At 37.7% G+C, this 19,746-nt stretch overlaps 1 protein-coding gene across 3 annotated transcripts in view; it reads left to right on the top strand.

Moving 5' to 3' along the window:
- Positions 1 to 19,746, top strand: part of NSMAF (neutral sphingomyelinase activation associated factor) — a 76,324-nt gene that overhangs the window by 22,309 nt on the left and 34,269 nt on the right. For all 3 annotated transcript variants that reach the window (XM_045398293.2, XM_005563377.5, XM_073998836.1), the window contains exons 3-9: positions 1,326 to 1,404; positions 1,500 to 1,567; positions 1,647 to 1,683; positions 5,636 to 5,686; positions 13,319 to 13,390; positions 13,675 to 13,722; positions 13,828 to 13,880. In XM_045398293.2, the coding sequence (XP_045254228.2) occupies positions 1,326 to 1,404; positions 1,500 to 1,567; positions 1,647 to 1,683; positions 5,636 to 5,686; positions 13,319 to 13,390; positions 13,675 to 13,722; positions 13,828 to 13,880 (408 nt within the window). The remainder of the gene's footprint in view (positions 1 to 1,325; positions 1,405 to 1,499; positions 1,568 to 1,646; positions 1,684 to 5,635; positions 5,687 to 13,318; positions 13,391 to 13,674; positions 13,723 to 13,827; positions 13,881 to 19,746) is intronic.

Raw genomic sequence — 19,746 nt, 5'->3', positions numbered from 1 at the left:
AGCAAACTTGAATGGTTGTGACCGAGACCATATGGCCCACAAAGCAAAAATATTTACTGTCTGGCTCTTTACAGAAAGTTAACCAGCCCTTGATCTAGATAGTAATTTTCAATGGCTGCTAAAATCTTTAGGTGAGAGAAGCTTCTGGGAAATTTTGTAATGGATATATGGAGATTGATGTCACCTGATCCTCCCAGTGCCTCTGGATGTGAAGGCAGTACCTGTGCACTACCTCTGAAAGTATTCTTGTCAGAAGATCTTATAAATAATTTGGAAGCAATGCATAGGTCGGAAGAATACCACAGTGATGCATTCAGCCAAATTCATAATGTGGGAAAATTATTTTAGGTTAAGAGATGTAAAAGACATGTCAACTAAATGTAAAATGGACTTCGTTAGGATTTTGATTTGAGGCAACTGGCTATGAAAACACATTTATGAAATAGAAAAATTTCAACACTGACTGTATACATGATAACATTAAGGAATTATTAATTTTTTAGAGTGTGTTCATGATTGGTCACTTTTTAAGAGAGCCTGTTTTCAGAGATTTTTGCTAAAATATTTATGGATAAAGTATATGATGTCAGTAATTTTCTGTGTTATTCAGCAGGGTCTCAGGGGGTTATACATAAGACAAGAATGACTACATATTGACAATTGCAGTGCTAGGCCATTGGTACATGGGAGTTTTCTATTCTATTTGTGTATGTTTAGACATTTCATAAAAGTTTTTATGTTACTATTGGGTAATTTTGGGTATTTGAAAAATAAATGCAGTTAACAACTTGGAAAAATGATATGAAATGATATAAAATTTCAAAAACCCTTTGAGAAAGAATTGCAAACTAAATCATGACCTTCAGTAGGATGGGCCTTCTCAACTATTCAGTACCTATATATTGATCACTGAAAATAGAAAGCTAAAGTAAACATTTACTGCGCACGAAAGAACAGGCAGTGTTACTCTGGGGTGGGGTGAGTGTAGGCATTTTCAGTCTGTAAGACTATTTCTCAATGTGATGTTTCTTAGATACATTAAGTTTCTAGCCAATAGATACTGTAAACTATATGGAGATACACATATAAATCAAAGACGTTAACTTAAAAAATCTCTAACATTTGAATTGTAAATGCCAGTATGAACCACTATTCTGTGTTTTGTTTTACCAGTTAATCTAAAAATAGAGAGTTTCTCTTTATATGCATTGTTGATCTTTTATTATGCGGTGCTTTAGTAACCTGCTTTCTAATTAAAATGTACTATGATTGTCTTGTGATTTTTGTTATGCTCATCAAACAATCTGTTGTACTTGGATCCCTAGGAAAATCAGAGGCTCCTTAAAAATATGTTCAAAATCAGCGATTTTTGAACCAGATGCAATATCCCAGCCCATCATCAAGGTAAACACATTTTAAATACAAACAGAAACATTCCTATTTTTTGTGTACGTCTTACATTTCCTGATTTTTATAATATTTCTCTCAATTTTATCCAGATTCCTTTGAGAGACTGTATAAAAATAGGAAAGCATGGAGAAAATGGAGCCAATAGACACTTCACAAAGTATGTCATTTTCACCACTGTTTAATTTTACTTCAACCAAAAAGCTGTATATATTTAATGACTTTTATCTGCATTTTAGGGCAAAATCTGGGAGTATTTCACTCATTTTCAGTCAGGTAAGCACATAATAAATATTTTTTCCTAATCTGAATGAACATTCATATATATGTGCATGAATGAAATTAATTATTTGTAGAGATATCAGATGAAGACCATGGAATAGAATTCAAATGCTTTTAGAATTCAGTCACTGAGAAATATACTTTTAAAAAATGTGATCTCTGGCCGGGCGCGGTGGCTCAAGCCTGTAATCCCAGCACTTTGGGAGGCCGAGACGGGCGGATCACGAGGTCAGGAGATCGAGACCATCCTGGCTAACACGGTGAAACCCCATCTCTACTAAAAAATACAAAAAACTAGCCGGGCGAAGTGGCGGGCGCCTGTGGTCCCAGCTACTCGGGAGGCTGAGGCAGGAGAATGGCGTAAACCCGGGAGGTGGAGCTTGCAGTGAGCTGAGATCCGGCCACTGCACTCCAGCCTGGGCGACAGAGCCAGACTCAGTCTCAAAAAAAAAAAAAAAAAAAAAAAAAAAAAAAAAAATGTGATCTCTAATGGGCTTCTTCATGTTTATTAAGTGTGTGGTATCTGTGGGCTTGCGGTTTTGTCCTTGGAGCTCTCAAGATACATGATTTACGAGGCTTGAAATGAAGGGATGCAGCTCTTCCTGTAGCTTCCTAGCTATTTAGAAGGCAAGAGACCAGTGCCACGCCACTTAAATGATCTCAGGGACTTAGGACAACCAAGGCAAGGATTTGGGATTGGTGGTCTTGTATCATTATGACCCTTGTGGTCATAACCTTTTGTTCATTCCAGATTTATTCCCTTTACATTTATGCACCCACCACTGCCCTCAATATAGCAGGACAGCATTGGCAATAAAAGGTCAATTAAAACATGTTTTTCTTCTGTCATATTATTAATTAGTATGTAGATTACAAAATTGTAAATAAGAAGAGACTACTTTCTTTTGGCTCTGGACTTCACCCTCTTCATCTTTAAAGCGAAAGGGTTAGCAGATGTTGCCTTGACTCTCTGCAGAGTTCTCGTTCCTTGGGGAGTTGAAGTGTTCAGAGACGAATTGTTCTGGGATCAAGTAAGGGGTAAGAAAAGCTGTGAGAACAAAGATGCACGGACTTTCTGACTTCAGAACTTGACTTAAATCCTCTCATGCAACAGAGCAGAGTGTCCCAAGGAGGCAGCCAGCACTTTTTCTATCACTGAAGCCTTTTGTTCACAGAACACTTTTAATGTGTGTTGAAAGTTATTTTATGAACACTGAGAGGTAGCAGATTATTTGATTTTCTACATCTACCTTCCATGATTCTATTAATTTTAAGGAAGAAAACATTTCACAGGCTTCCTCAACTTCATATTGTTTTAACTGGTATATGTGAAGACAGTGACAGCCATTTACTGCTCTGGGGACCAAACATCATTATTAATAACCCCCCCATCCTCTCATGTCTATCATGTCATTCTACTTCATGACCTTGTTCTACAAAGCCCATATCTTGAAAGGAAGAGGTACTGTTTCACTTGGAGATAGGGTTTTCATTATAAAACTATACATTTTAGTTATTTTAGTAAAAATTTAATAACTTCGGGCTTAGGAATAAAGCCCCCAAATTCCTCCACCTACTTTTAATAGTTTATGGAAGAGGTCTTGTATGAAGCCAACTCAAAACCAGCCTGACACAAGCTACTCTTTCAAGTATTATTTAAAGCTTCCTGTGTCAAGTATACAACCAGGCAACTTTTGGGTTTTTTGCTTATATACTAGGTCACAAGATCTCAGAAATATGGTGTGGTGCTTTATATTTAGAGAGTTTTGCTTCCAATTTTTTTGTTGCTGCTAAAGAAGGGTGTGTGCATGTCTATATGAATAACAGATTCAACTCATGGATTCAATAAGTATTATATTCAAGGCTCTGGAGATCTAGGGAAGAACAAGTTATCTGAAACCTCTTGCCCCATGGAGTTTACTTTTCAATGGGGAAGACAGACAATAAACGTCTCCTCTAATGTCAGGTATTGACAAATGCTATGAAGAAAATGAAAGTAAGACAAAAGGATAGAAAATGACAAGTAGTGTTCTTGTGCTGCTTTCGAAAGAGTGGTCAGGGATGCGTCACTGAGAAGAGGCCACTTACCAAGAGACTTAGAAGGCTTAAGGCATTGAGCCGTGCAGTTGTCACAAGCACTGGCATTCCAGGTACAGAGAGTGGCGGGGGAGAAGCCCGAAGGTGGGCATGTCCTTAACAGGTGGGAGGCGTAGGAGTGTGAGTGTCCTGGGCTGTGCGAGTCGAGGAGAACACTAAAGGGAGGCTGGAATAGGGGCAGGGACCATGTCATGCAGGGCCTTGCAGGCCAAGGAAGGGACTTAGAATAAAGCACAGAGAGAAACACCACTGGAGAGCTGGAAGAGAAGGGGCATGTCTGATTTGTATGTAAATCCCCCTGGGGGCTGGGTAGAGAACACGCTGTACAAACCAGGGCAAGAGTGGAAGCAAGGAGACCTATTGGAGTGTTCCAGGAATCTGCGTGTATTGGACCAGGATGGTGAGAGGTGGTCATTGTCTAGATATATTCTGAAGAAAACCCAACAGATGTGCTGACGGATTAGTCACAGGGTATAAAAGGGAACAGTCAAGAATGACTCCAATGAGATGGCCAGTAGTGCCCTTTATAGCGATAAAGAGAGTTGGGAAGGAGCAGGCTTCAAGTAGAATGTGAGATTTGAGATGGCCACGAGAACTCTGGAGGGGAGACATCCAGCAGGCATTTGGATGCATCCATCTGAGTTTCAGAGAGGAGGCAGAGGCTAGCAAGACATACTGGGGAGCTGGAAGTTTCTAGAGACTTTTTAAAGCCCTGTGGCTGGATAAGATTTCCTGGGGACTGAGAGTGGACAGAGAGGTGTGAGAACTCAGGCTCTGCAGCTCTCTAACTTAAAGACGTAGGGAAGAAAGCAGGGTCCAAAAGCAGACAGAAGGAGTAGCCAGTGAGATTGGAGAGAAGCAGGAGCAGGTGTCCAGGAAGCCATGTGGAAAACTGCTTCAGGAAGAGCCATCAGCTCTGTCACATGCTCTGAGAAGGAGAGTCAAGGAAGACTTGAGAATTGACTGTATAGTGACGTGGAGATCTTGTGCACTTTGTGTGACCATCTAAAAGTGGTTTCAATAGTATGGTAGGGATGAAAACCTGTCGTGGGCCCAAAGGGAAGGTACAGACAGCTCTTGCAACGAATTTTGCCACAAAAAGGAACAGAAATGGCAAAAGGAGGATTTGAGATTAAGCGGAAGTATGTGTGTGTATGTGGGGGGTGTGGTGGGTGTGTGTGTAAAAGGGAGAGTGCCGTATATAATCCTAGGAAAGTTTTTGAATATCTGACAGGTTTGGGGAGGTGTTCATATTCTGTGCCCTAGTAGAAAGGCTGGACTTTGAGAGCTCAGGCAGCTTCCATTGTTGCAGAGGGAAAAGCAGTGATGAAGGTATAGGTACAAGGAGATTGATGGCTCTGGTAGATGGTGTCCGTATTCCACATAGTTATTAATATACTATGTGAGGACTGGTAGCCCAGTGCATGTGAAAACACCATGTACCCAGATTACCTCTAAGGTTTCTTTATGTTAGTGAACATATTTCATACCACAGTAACTTTGTTTTACCCATTTCTTAAAAAATCAGCACTTGGATTAGCCTCCTTCCCTGTCTACTTGGTTACTTGGTGCAAGTGATGGCATTCATAAAACATCTTCTGTATTTATTTATCTTGTAATTGTTGCTCTCTTATTGCCTGGATTATTCTCTTTTTAATTTGATATTTGTTATTTTAACACCAGTACTTTAAAGCCATACTAATACTAATACTAAAGCAAATACTTTTGGAACTAGAGATTATATAACAATGATTTAAAACATTTGATTTATAGTGTCCTAATTTGTAGTTACTCTTTACAATGAAACATTTTGGTTATTATTTTACAAGTATTGATTTTTCTTGCTCAGGTATATTTCATTAAAGAACATAATGTTGTTGCACCATATAAAATAGAAAGGGTAAGTAAAGCTTTTCATGTATTTCCGGCAATTTATATAGTCATTTTGAGCAGTAAAATTTTGTGACTCTGTTAACATCTTTAATCAAATATAATAACAATGAGCATTTAAAAGCTTCTTACCTGGAGGTTATAACAGAATTACCCAAGGGAACCACAGATTTTAGTTCAAGAGAATTCAATTAACTTTTTGAATTTAAAAAAGTACCTAAATCAAGAAAAACCACTCAAATGATTTGATTAGAAATTAAAATCAGAATATGCATTATTTATAAGATGGTTTACTGGGTGTTACTGAGAATTTACCAGTACATTACCAAAAAATTTAGTTTTAAAAATATTCTAGAAATATTTACTGGTTATAACATACTCTTATTTGAGAACTCAATAATAATTTGTAAGTACTCTTAATTAGGTAGAAACTATGAGTAGACTTGGATACAATGTCTAGTTCCCTGGGACTTTTCAAGTAAGCATAGACATTTCATTTAACTATTCTGTACTTCAATTCTTTATGCTTTAGCTTAATACATAGTAGAGGGATAACTCCTACTAAAAGAGAGTTTTTACACAGGACCTAAGGACAGGGCTAGTGCTCCTTATAATGAGATCTGTGTGAGTTAGGAAAAGCCATCCTTTGTGGGCAAACATAGTCCCGCAGGCTGACTGAATCTCAGTTTCAGGCCAGTCTACAATCTCTTAGGCGGCACAAATTGTATACTCAGTGGCCTCTGGGTTTTATGGACAAGAAATACTTGCCTGCACTGATTAGTCAGAAATTATAAATACTGAGATTTAATTATTTTCAAGTGGTGCTCTTGGCATTTTGGGCAGGTTCTTTATTGTGTGGGGCTGTCGCTTATATTATAGCTCTTTCCCCTAACAAATGCCTCTCGTGCACTGCTCCCCTTGTTGTTGTTACAGCACCTCCACACATTGACAAAAGCCTCTGGAGCAATAGGAAACCCTACCCCCAAGTTGAGAACCACTCACCTGGGGTGCTGTCCCTCTAAAGGCTCTCATGAGAGCCAGCTGAATTGCGTACCTGCACATGGTTCATTGAAAAATTATGTGAAAGGAAATAAAAGTGAGGTTGTCTGAGTAAAGAAAAGCTCTTTTGTTCCAATGTGAATTAAAATACCAAAGCATTCTCAGATTAAAAAAAAAAAAAGGGGGTAAGGTGGAATGACAGCAGCAAGATGGCAGAATAGGAAGTTCTAGCCCCCCCTTCCTCTTGTGAAGACACTGATTCAACAACACATGGACAAATTCCCTTTATGAGAAATCTAGAAACCAGTTAAGAGGATCCTGCACCCCCGGTGAGCATGAAACTAACCATATCAAAGCCGGTAGAAAAATTTGTGTCACTATCTGGCCATCATCCGTCCTACACAGCACCACATGACTGGGAAGACATTTCCCAGCTTCTAGCTTCTCCCTGGAGAGGGAAAGAGAAAATTGGACTATACATCCAGAGTTCTGACTTTTCAGGGGAACTGCACAAGGATTGGCTTCTGTCTCTTCTGTCTCAGAGTACAGATGGAATCCTGCATACTCTAGATGCCTGGAGCCACTGATAGCAAAAGAGAACTGGGTAGCATGCTACTGCTTCAAAGGACTTGTGTATAGCAGACATCTAGACACCAGAGACAGCAAAGGATTCCAAGCTTCTGAAAAAAAATGAAACCAATAAATTTCTCTAATTAGGAATCTACATGCATAAGTCCAGAGAAGACACTTCCATAGAAAAGGTTTGAGAGGCCTCCAGCATCTCTAGCCAGGCTGATTAATGAAGGTTTCTTTCCCTGTATGAAGCCAGTCCTTAGAGACTGGAGAGGTAACTGTTTTTTGTTGTTGTTTTTAATGTGTGGATATTAGCACAGAGTTAGAGGGAGCACAAAGAATCAGAGAAAAATAGTTCAATCAAAGGTACAAAATAAATTTTCAGAAACCAACCCTAAAGAAAAGGAGCTATATTAATTACCTGACAAGGAATTCAAAACTATTGTCATAAAGATGCTTAATGAGTTTAGGAAAATTATGCATGAAGAAAATGAGAATTTTAACAAAGAGAATATTAACAAAGAAAATATAAAGAAGAACTGAACAGAAATTTTGGAGAAGAATGCAGTAACTTAACTAAAAAGTTCACTAGAGAAGTTCAGCACAGACTATAAAGCAGAAGAAAAAAATCAGCAAACTGGAGCACAGGTCTTTTGAAATTATCCAGCCAGGGGAGCTAAGAGAAAAAAGAATGAAAAAGAGTTAAGAAAGCCTAAAAGTACTAATGACACACCGTCAAGTGGACCAAATACATAATATGCGAGTTCAAGAAAGAGAAGAGAGAAAGAAACAGAAAGTGTATTTAGAGATAATGGTCCCAAATTTGCTAAAACTGGGGAAGGAGATGGACATCCAGATTTAAGAAGTCTTCCACATAGGAGGAATTCAAAGATATCCTTACCAAGACACATGATAATCATGTTATCAGAAGTAAGAGTTAATTTTGAAAGCAGCAAGAGAAAAGTAACTGGTCACAGAAGAGAGCCCCCATAAAATGATCAGATTTTTCACCAGAAAGCTTGCAGGTCAGAAAATTGGATGATAAATTCAGAATGGTAAAAACAAAACAAAGCAAAATAAAACAAACAAACAAACAAAAACGCCTGCCAACAAAGAACACTGTATCTGACAAAATTGTCCTTGAAAAAAATGGAGCAATAAGGACTTTCCCAGATAAACAAAAGCTCAGAGTTTACCACCATTAGATCTGCTTTATAGGAAATACTAAAGTGAGTCCTTCAATTTGAAACAAAAAGATACTAAACACCAGTATGAAAATGTAGGAATTATAAATCTTGCTGATAAAGGCAAATACAGAATACTGTAGGGCTGTAATGGTGTTGTGTAAATCAGTTTTAATTCTGGTATACAAATTGAAAGACAAAAGTATAAAAACCCCATAACTAGAAATCTGTGTTAATGAATACACAATATAAATGAATGTAATTTGAGATATCATTAACATAAAGGGAGACAGGTATTTGAAGGAATAGTTTTTGTATGTGACTGAAGCTGTTAACAGATTAAGAGAGATTATTATAACTCTAAGATGTTTTATATAAGACCCATGGTAACCACAGAGAAAATACCTATAGAAGATATATAAAAGAAGAGTTTTTCCAATATTATCGTCTAGAATTTTTATGGTTTCAAGTTTTAGGTTTAAGTCTTTGATCCATCTTGTGTTGATTTTTGTATACAGTAAGAGATAAGGATTCAGTTTCATTCTTCTACATGTGGCTTGCCAGTTTTCCCGGCACCATTTATTGAATAGGGTGTCCTTTCCCCACTTTATGTTTTTGTATGCTTTGTCAAAGATCAGTTGGCTATAAGTATTTGGCTTTATTTCTGGGTTGTTTATTCTGTTCCATTGGTCTATGTGCCTATTTTTATACTAGTCCCATGCTATTTTAGTAACTATAGCTTTGTAGTATATTTTCAAGTTGAATAATGTGATGCCTCCAGATTTATTCTTTTTGCTTAGTACTGCTTTGGCTATTTGGGCTCTTTTTTGGTGCCATATGGATTTTAGGATTGTTTAGGATAGACAAAGGTATTTTGATGAGAGTTCTGTGAAGAGTGATGGTGGTATCTTGATAAGAATTGCATTGAATCTGTAGCTTGCTTTAGGCAATATGGTCATTTTCACAATATTGATTCTACCCATCCATGAACATGGGATATGTTTCCATTTGTTTGTGTCATCTATGATTTATTCAATAGTACTTTATAGTTTTTTTTGTAGAGCTCTTTTATCTCCTTGGTTAAGTATAACCCTAAGTATTTTATTTTATTTTATTTTGCAACTGTTATGAAAGGAAGGGAATTCTTGATTTGATTCTCAGCTTGGCCATTGTTGGTGTATAGCAGTGCTACTGATTTGTGTACATTGATTTTCTATCCTGAGAATTTACTGAATTCATTTATTAGATCTACAAGCTTTTTGGATGAGACTTTAGAGTTTTCTAGGTAAATGGTCACATCATCGGTGGACAGTGACAGTTTGACCTCCTTTTTTCCAATTTGGATGCCCTTTCTGTTTTTTGTCTGGTTGCTCTGGCTAGGACTTCCAGTACTATGTTGAATAGAAATGGTGAAAGTGGGTAACCTTGTTTTGTTCCAGTTCTCGGGCGTAGGCAAAGAATTCATGACTAAGAACCCAAAAGCAAATGCAACAAAAACAAAAATAAATAAATGGGACCTAATTAAACTAAAAAGCTTCTGCACAGCAAAAGAAATAACCAGCAGAGTAAACAAACAACCCACAGAGTGGGAGAAAATTTTCGCAAACCACACATCCGGCAAAGGACTAACACCCAGAATCTACGAGGAACCTCAAACATATCAGCAAACAAAAAACAAATAATCCCGTCAAAGTAGGCAAAGAACATGAATAGACAATTCTCAAAAGAAGATATACAAACAACTAGCAAACATATGAAAAAATGCTCACCATTACTAATTATCAAGGTCATGCAAATTAAAACCACAATGAAATACCACCTTAGTGAGAATGGCCATAATTAAAAAGTCAAAAAATAATAGACGTTGGCATGGGTTTGGTGAAAAGGGAACACTTTTACACTGCTGGTAGGAATGTAAACTAATAAAACTACTAGAGAAACAGTATAGAGATTCCTTAAATAATTAAAAGTAGAACTACCTTTCAATCCAGCAGTCCCACTGTCAGGTATTTACCCAAAGAAAAGCCATTATGTGAACAAGACACATGCACACACATAGTTATAGTAGCACAATTTGCAATTGCAAAAATATGAAACCAACATAAATGCCCATCAACCAACAAGTGGATAAAGAAAATGTCCTATATATACACCATGGAATATGACTCAGCCATAAAATAAAACGAAATAATGGCCTTTGAGCAACTTGGATGGAGCTAAAGGCCATTATTCTAAGTTAAATAACTTAGGAATGGAAAACCAGATATTGTATGTTCTCACTTATAAGTGGGAGCTAAGATATGAGGATGCAAAGACATTAGAATTATATAATGGACTCGGGTGCGGTGGCTCATGCCTGTAATCCTAGCACTTTGGGAGGCCGAGGCAGGCGGATCACAAGGTCAGGAGATCGAGACCATCCTGGTTAACACGGTGAAACCCCGTCTCTACTAAAAATACAAAAAATTAGCTGGGCGTGGCAAGCGCCTGTAGTCCCAGCTACTTGGGAGACTGAGGCAGGAGAATGGCATGAACCCGGGAGGCAGAGCTTGCAGTGAGCCGAGATAGCGTCACTGCACTCCATCCAGCCTGGGTGACAGAGTGAGACTCCGCCTCAAAAAAATAAAATAAAATAAATAAATAAATTATCTAATGGACTTTGGGGGTTTAGGGGGAAGGATCGGGGGGTGGGGAGGGATAAAAAACTACATATTGGGTACAGTGTACACTGCTTAGGTGACAGGTAAACCAAAACCTCAGGGAACCTATTTATGTAACCAAAAACCACCTGTACCACAAAATCTATCAAAATAAATTTTAAAAAAGAAAATGAGAAAGGAATAAAAATATGTCACAATAAAATGTCAACACAAAGGGAGACAGAGGACAAAAGAGGACAAATGAACTACAAGACAGAAAACAGTTAAAATGGCAATAGTGAGTCCCTCACTATCAATAATTACCCTCTGTGTATCAAACTCCCCAATCAAAAAATGTGGAGTGCCTGAATGGATTAAAACAAGTAAAATCTAAAACCCTACGCCATCTGCAAGAGACTCGTTTTTGGTTTAAGGACACACATAGGCTGAAAGTGAAAGGATGGGAAAAAATATTCCATGCTTGGTAACCAAAAGAGAACAGAACTGGCCATACTTATATCAGACAAAATAGGCTTTGAATAAAAAACTTTCACAAGAGACAAAGAAGGATATTATGTAATGATAAAAGGGTCAATTTATCAGAAAGATAATTACAAGTGTGCATGCATTAGGGTTCTCCAGAGAAACAGAACCAATAGGATGTGTGTGTACATACATACATATGCATATACATATATACAGAGAGAGAAATTGATTTATTGTAAGGTATTGAATCATGTGATTATAGAGGCCAAGAAATCCAGACCCAGGAGAGAGCCAATGGTATAGGGTTTAGTCTGAGTCTGAATCCAAGTCTGAAGGCAGGAGAAAACCAATATCCCAACTTGAAGACAGGAAGAAATTCGAGTGTTTTTCCCATTTTGCCTTTTATTAGATTTAGGCCCTTAGTGAATTGGATGAGGCCCACCCACACTGGGGAGGGCAATCTGCTTTACTCAGTCTCCTAATTCAAATGCTAATCTCATCCAGAAACATCCTCACAGATATACCCAGGAATAATGTTTAACCAAACATTTGGTCACTCCATGGCCCAGTCAAACTGACATATAAAATTAATCATCACCATGTGTATGTACCCAACCTCAGAACATCTAAATATATGAAGCGAACATTGATAGAACTGAAGGAAGAAATAGATAGCAACACAATAATTGTAGGAGATTTCAATACCACACTTTCGACAATGGGTAGAACATTCAGATAGAACATCAGTAAGAAAACAGAGGACTTGCACAACACTGTAAGACCCAATGGACCTAACAGACATGCAGAGCTTTCCACCCAACAGCAGCAGAATACACGTTTCTCTCAAGCACATGGAATATTCTCCAGGACAGATCACATGTGAGGTCACAAAACAAGTCTTAACAAATTTAAGAGGATTAAAATCATAGTGTTTATATTTTTCCAATCATAATGGAATGAAACTAGAAATCAACAGCAGAAGGAAAACTGAGAAATTCACAAATACGTGAAAATTGAACAACATTCTCTCAAAAAACTAGTGGGTCAAAGAAAAAAAAAACGAAAGAGAAATTAAAAAATCTTGAGATAAATGAAAACACGGTATACCAAAACTTAGGTGATACAGCAAAAGCAGTATAAACACGGAAGTTTATATAATTAAATGTCTATGTTAAGAAAGAAGAAATATCTCAAATAATAATCCTAACTCTAGGCGGGGCATGGTGGCTCACACTTGTAATCCCAGCACTTTGGGAGGCCGAGGCAGGTGGATCACCTGAGGTCGGGAGTTCGAGATCAGCCTGGCCAACATGGTGAAACCCCGTCTGTACTAAAAATACAAAAATTAGCCGGGTATGGTGGTGCACACCTGTAGCCCCAGCTACTCGGGAGCCTGAGGCAGGAGAATCACTTGAACCCAGGAGATGGAGGTTGCAGTGAGCCGAGATCGTGCCACTGCACTCCAGCCTGGGCAACAGAACAAGACTCTGTCTCAACAACAACAACAACGAAAAGTCCTAACTCTATACTTTAAGGGTATAGAACAAGAAGAGCAAACTAAACCCAAAGTTAGAAGAAGGAAGGAAATAATAAATATAGCAGCAAATTATGTAGACTTGCTCTCCTAGAACTCTCATTCCAGCGGGGAGGTTACACTATACAGATTTTATTATAGCAGGTTCTGTATACATGTTCTTAAAGTAGCATAGTTTGACACACTGCTTCTCTTCCTGTATTTTGGTATCTTCCCCTTTTCATTAGGGCAAAATGGAATATGTTTTTGAATTGGATGTTCCCGGGAAAGTGGAAGATGTTGTGGAGACATTGCTTCAGGTAAGCACTTGCTGGGTAGAAAATTCAAAGCAAACTGAGGCAGAAACTGTTTTTATAAATTTTGTATTTATATACCTTACCCAAATCATCATCTATTTTCTAAATATGTAGCAGATTGACTTAAAATGTTGAGTTTAAAAACTATATATTAGGAAGCAGCCATAGGTATATCAGAAATAATCTTGACTGTTAACAGAATGATTGCTGTTTCTCATTGCTTCTAAAGAAATACTTCATATCATCTGAGAGAAAAAATAAATTCATGTTTGTTTATGATATTGTAGCTTCACAGAGCATCCTGCCTTGACAAATTGGGTGACCAAACCGCCATGGTAAGTATTCCTAACAATGTGTGTCTTTGATTGCCAATTAACTTGCATTGATATTTTACTTATAAATACTTATATTCATACTTTTTTCTGGTTCTGTTTTAATAGATAACAGCTATTTTGCAGTCTCGTTTGGCTAGAACATCATTTGACAAAAACAGGTAAGTTTCTTCTAATAATCTTTCCTAATTAGAAAAGCAGTGGACATTTTCATCTGTATGCCTCATTCAGCAGGTCCAAGCCTGATGTCATCATTGGTCTCACCCAAAACCTGCTTGTCTTAGAGAATGGCTCAGCCTCAGTGCAGGAGAACTCTCTAGGGCTTCTGCAACTCTTCTGCATCCTGATGTCTGTCAGTCAGAAAGGTCTGTTAGATGCTTCAGTTTCTGCTTCTGTGTTTTCACATTGTGTTGCATCAGTTCAGGCCACCGTCACCTCCCACCCAGAACACTAGCACAGCTTAATGTAGCTCACCTACCTGACTCCATCTTCCCTTCTCCATTTCTCTTCTCCTCCCTCTACCTGACGTTGTTTTAAAATATGTTCTTTCTAAGGGCCAGGTGTAGTGGCTCAGGCCCATAATCCCAGCACTTTAGAAAGCCAAGGTGGGAGAATCACTTGAGCTCCAGAGTTTGAGATCAGCCTGGGCAACATAGTGAGATCCTGTCTCTGCAAAATTAAAAAGTAAAAAATTAGGCCGGGCACGGTGGTTGATGCCTGTAATTCCAGCACTTTGGAAGGCTGAGGCGGGCAGATCATGAGGTCTGGAGTTCAAGACCAGGCTGGCCAAAATAGTGAAACCCTGTCTCTACTGAAAACACAAAAAAATTACCTGGGAATGGTGGTGGGCACCTGTAATCCTAGCTATTCGGGAGGCTGAGGCAGAAGAATTGTTTGAACCTGGGAAGCGGAGGTTGCAATGAGCCAAGATCATGCCATTGCACTCCAGCCTGGGCAACAGTGTGAGATGCCCATCTTAAAAAAAAAAAAAAAAAAAAAAAATTAGTTGGACATGGTGGTGTATACCTGAAGTCCCAGCTACTTGAGAGGCAAGGTGGGAGGATCCCTTGAGCCCAGGAGGTCAAGGCTGCAGTGAACCATGATTATGCCTCTGTACTCCAGAGTATAAAGTATACTCAGAAAATAAAATAATAAATTTTAAAAATGTCCTTTCTAAAGAACTTATTTGGTCATATCACCTGCCCGTTTAAAATTCTTCAAGATTGAAACTAGGCTCCTTCCTTACACCATATACAAAAATTAACTAAAGATGGATTAAAGACTTAAATGTGAAACCTAAAACTATAAAAACTGTTGAAGAAAATCTAGGAAATACCATTCTGGACATAGGCCCCAGCAAAGATTTCATGACGAAGACACAAAAGCTATTACAACAAAAACAAAAATTGACAAATGAGACCTAATTAAACTAAAGAGCTTTTACACAGCAAAATAAACTATCAACAGAGTAAACAGAATGAGAGAAAATATTTGCAAACTCTGTACATGACAAAGTTCTAATATCCAGAATCTAGAAGAAACAAGCAAAAAATGAACAACCCCATTAAAAAGTAGGCCAAGTACATGAACAGACACTTTTCAAAAGAAGACATACATGCAGGCCGGGCGCGGTGGCTCAAGCCTGTAATCCCAGCACTTTGGGAGGCCGAGACGGGCGGATCACAAGGTCAGGAGATCGAGACCATCCTGGCTAACACGGCGAAACCCCGTCTCTACTAAAAACACACAAAAAAATTAGCCTGGCGAGGTGGCGGCGCCTGTAGTCCCAGCTACTCGGGAGGCTGAGGCAGGAGAATGGCGGGAACCCGGGAGGCGGAGCTTGCAGTGAGCTGAGATCTGGCCACTGCACTCCAGCCTGGGCGACAGAGCGAGACTCCGTCTCAAAAAAAAAAAAAAAAAAAAAAGACATACATGCAACCAAAAAAATCTGAAAAAAGGCTCAATACCACTAATCATTAGAAAAATGTAAATCAAAACCACAATGAGATACCATCTTATACCAGTTAGAATGGCTATTATTTTTAAAAATTTAATAAATTTTGAGTGGCTATTATTTAAAAAATAACGTGCTGTTGAGGTTGCAGAGAAAAGGGAATGCTTGTACCCTGTTGGTGGCAGTGTAAATTAGTTCACCTACTGTGGAAAGCAGTTTGGTGATTTCTCAAAGAACTTAAAACAGAGCTACCATTTGACCCAGCAGTCCCATTATTGCATACATACCCAATGGAAAATAAATTGTTCTACCATAAAGATACATGCACACATAGGCTTATCACAGCACTATTCAAAGTATTAATAGCAAAGACATAGAATCAACCTAAATACCCATCAGTGGTAGACTGGATAAAAGAAAATGTGGTACATATACACCATGGAATACTTTGCAGCCATAAAAAAAGAGATCATGCCCTTTGCAGCAACGTTGGATGGCACTGAAGGCCAGGGATGGCGCTGGAGCAAGTTAATGTGGGAACAGAAAACTAACACCGCATGTTCTTTCTTATAAGTAGGAGCTAAACATTGAGTACAAATGGACACAAAGAAGGGAACAATAGACACTGAGCCTACTTGAAGGTGGAGGATGGGAGAGAGGAGGGCGAGGATCAAAAATCTGCCTATCGGGTACCATACTTACTACCTGGGTGACAAAATAATCTGTACAACAAACCCCCAAGATACGTATTTTATCTACAACAAACCTGCATATGTACCCTGAAATTAAAATAAAAGTTAAAAAACAATAAAAAAAAATTAACTCTTTGAGAGTAGGAACTTGTCTGGTCTCTTGCATCCACACAGTATGGTACATTACAGTGAATGAAATTAATGGTTTCTCTACATTTTACTGCCATTGCATTTTCCGAGACCCCCATTAGCTCTCCTTGGTTCAGCTGGAATTCCTCTAGCCTCTTCATATGGTCCACAAAGTTATCTTCCTAAAACAAACATGATTATGTGCCCACCAACCAGCTCCTAGAACAGTAACAAGCAAAAGAGTTTTCAGTAAGTTAATTTAAATGCCTCTCTTTCATTGACAATATCAAAGATTACTGTACCAAGAAACAAATAGTCTTTTATAGCCATACACTTTTGTATTACACTTTTGTAATCCAAATTCTGTGGATTATTTCATATTGCCAAGAGAAAGTGATACAATAAATGGCCATTAAAAATATAAATAAAATAAAAATTTTCAAGCCCCTCCCTGTCCCCAGTGCCTTCAGGATAAAGCCTAAACACCTTAACATGGCCCTAAGACTCTTAGGTACTAGCTCTTGTTTACTACTAGTCGTTGATGATGCATCTTAAATTCTGTGCCCTAGTTATTTGCATTACCTGCAGTTTCTGTTGGGTCACATTGTCTCTTACCTCTGAGCCTTTGTTCTTGTTCCCTCTGCTTAGAAAACTCATCCTCCTTCTCTGCACCTGGCTGTTACTTCTTATTCTTATTTCTCAGTTATTCTAGAAGGCCTTTCCTGAGACTTCAAGTTGCAATAAGTACCTTCCTATGGCGACCTATAGGGTCCAAGAGAGTACACTCCTACTGTTCTAACGGTTTTTTCATTGACTTTCTTGGCTTTTCTTAAGTATACATTTTGTACAAAGATGAAATTTCTGTATTATCCCATTCTCTTACTTGTTTATTGCCTTGTATTAAGGAGATTTAGGTGATTTGTCTGTGTCTTTGTCTCTGGTATCACTAAGTTAATTATTATACCTTTATGGTAACTATTGGCATCTGGTAGTGCAGGGCCCCAGACCTTATTTTCCTTTTTCACTTATGTCTTCAGTGTTCTTGGTCTTAGGCACTGCCATCTGAATTTAGAATCAGCTTGTCAATTTCCATAAAAGCAATTGTGTTGCGATTTTGATTGTAATTGCAGTGAATCTATAGTCTTCTCTCTATTTATTTAGGTCCCCTTTAATATATTCCTTGTGATTTTCTTCATAAAGATCTTTCCTATCTTATGTTATTTATTCCCAGTACTTCATATTTGTGATGGTATTATAAATGGTATGTTATTAAAAATTTCATTTTCTGTTATTGTTGATATATAGAATGCAATAGGTTTTAGTGTACTCATTTTGTTTTCAGCAACCCTACTAAACTCTATGACCAATTCCATTAACTGTATATTTAGATTCTTTATATTTACAAAATCTTATCTATGAATTATTTGCAGTCTCTATTCACTAGCATTTTTATTTTTGACTTTTGCATCTGTAATCATTCATGCTTAGGACAAAGCAGAAAGTATTGGTTGAATAGATTCATTTATTTATGGATTATTATGTGCCAGGCTTTTGCTAGAAGCTTATGTTTATAAATGAGAGTAGTTTGTAATATTCTATTTTATTGCTACCTTTGTGAGATTTGGGAATCAGTCATCTTGACCTTTACCCTACATTTTAATGTGTTAAAGAACTTGCCAGTAAAGCCATCTGGCCAGTAATGTGTTTTTTTGTGTTTATGTTTGTTTGATTCTTTCTCTGCTTCACTATATAGCATTAATTTTCTTTCCATTTTTATACTGGCAGGATATATTAGGTAAGTGAATTGCTTAGGGAAGAATAGTTTCCATTTTAGAAAGGAAAGGGAATAATAATAGGAAGAATTAGCTGCTTCTGACCTACTTAGAATGTGTCATTTTTCCAAGTAGCAATTTAGACTTCAATTCTGGGCTTCAGCATGACATTCATTTAAAAAATGGTTCACTGTGAACGTTTTAATGTATCCAGTTGCTGAAATATTAGGCTAAAGAATTTGGGGAAAGGGATTTTTGCAATATGAAATGAAATATTCCAGTGTTGTATACTTTCTTTAGAAGAAAAAAAGGTAAACTTCTGCTAGGATAAGCTTTCATCATATTTCTGAGGAGATAATTTTTTATTAAAGGAATATAAGGTAAACTATTTTTAATACTTTTTATTTTGAAAAGTTTTGAACCATCACAAGTTGAAACACTAATACAATGAAGGCAGGTCCCCTATGATTCACCAGATGTTAATTTAACATTTTGCCAAATTTTCTTTAAGTCGTGCCTGCTCCTGCTCACATTGTTGCTCTGTGTGTGTGTGTTATTTCTATGTATAAATGTGTATGTTTGTATTATGTATATAATACATGTGTATATATTTTTTCTGAATCATTTGAAACTGAATTCCAAGGTATCATAACACTTCCCCCATAAGTACTTCGGCAGGTACTTGTTAGAAGGATATGCTCCATTCCTTGATACCATTATCATACTTCATTAGCAATAATTCCATAATAACATCTGATATATCATATAATAAAATATAAAATCATTAAAACGATAAACTCATAATATCTTATAGCTTCATATTAAAATTTCCCCTTTTTAAAAAAAATTATACTTTAAGTTCTAGGGTACATGTGCACAATTGCAGGTTTGATACATAGGTATACATATGCCATGTTGGTTTGCTGCACCCATCAAGTCATCATTTACAGTAGGTATTTCTCCTAATGCTATCATTCCTCCCCCAGCCCCCCAACCCTGATGTGTGATGTTTCTTACCCTGTGTCCAAGTGATCTCATTGTTCAGTTTCCACCTGTGAGTGAGAACATGCAGTGTTTGGTTTTCTGTCCTTGTGATAGTTTGCTGAGAATGATGGTTTCCAGCTTCATCCATGTCCCTGCAAAGGACATGAGCTCATCCTTTTTTATGGCTGCATAGTATTCCATGGTGTATATGCGCCACATTTTCTTAATCCAGTCTGCCATTGATGGACATTTGGGTTGGTTCTAAGTCTTTGATATTATGAATAGTGCCGCAGTGAACATATGTGTGCATGTGTCTTTATACCAGCATGATTTATAATCCTTTGGGTATATATCTGGTAATGGGATGGCTAGGTCAAATGGTAATTTTAGTTGTAGATCCTTGAGGAATCATCACAGTCTTCCACAATGGTTCAACTAATTTACACTCCCACCAACAGTGTAAAAGTGTTCCTGTTTCTCCACATCCTCTCCAGCA

The sequence above is a fragment of the Macaca fascicularis genome, chromosome 8 (assembly GCF_037993035.2).
Source record: "Macaca fascicularis isolate 582-1 chromosome 8, T2T-MFA8v1.1".
Lineage (NCBI taxonomy): Eukaryota > Metazoa > Chordata > Mammalia > Primates > Cercopithecidae > Macaca > Macaca fascicularis.
Note: the sequence above shows the minus strand (reverse complement) of the source record. Positions and strands in the feature narration are given on the sequence as shown.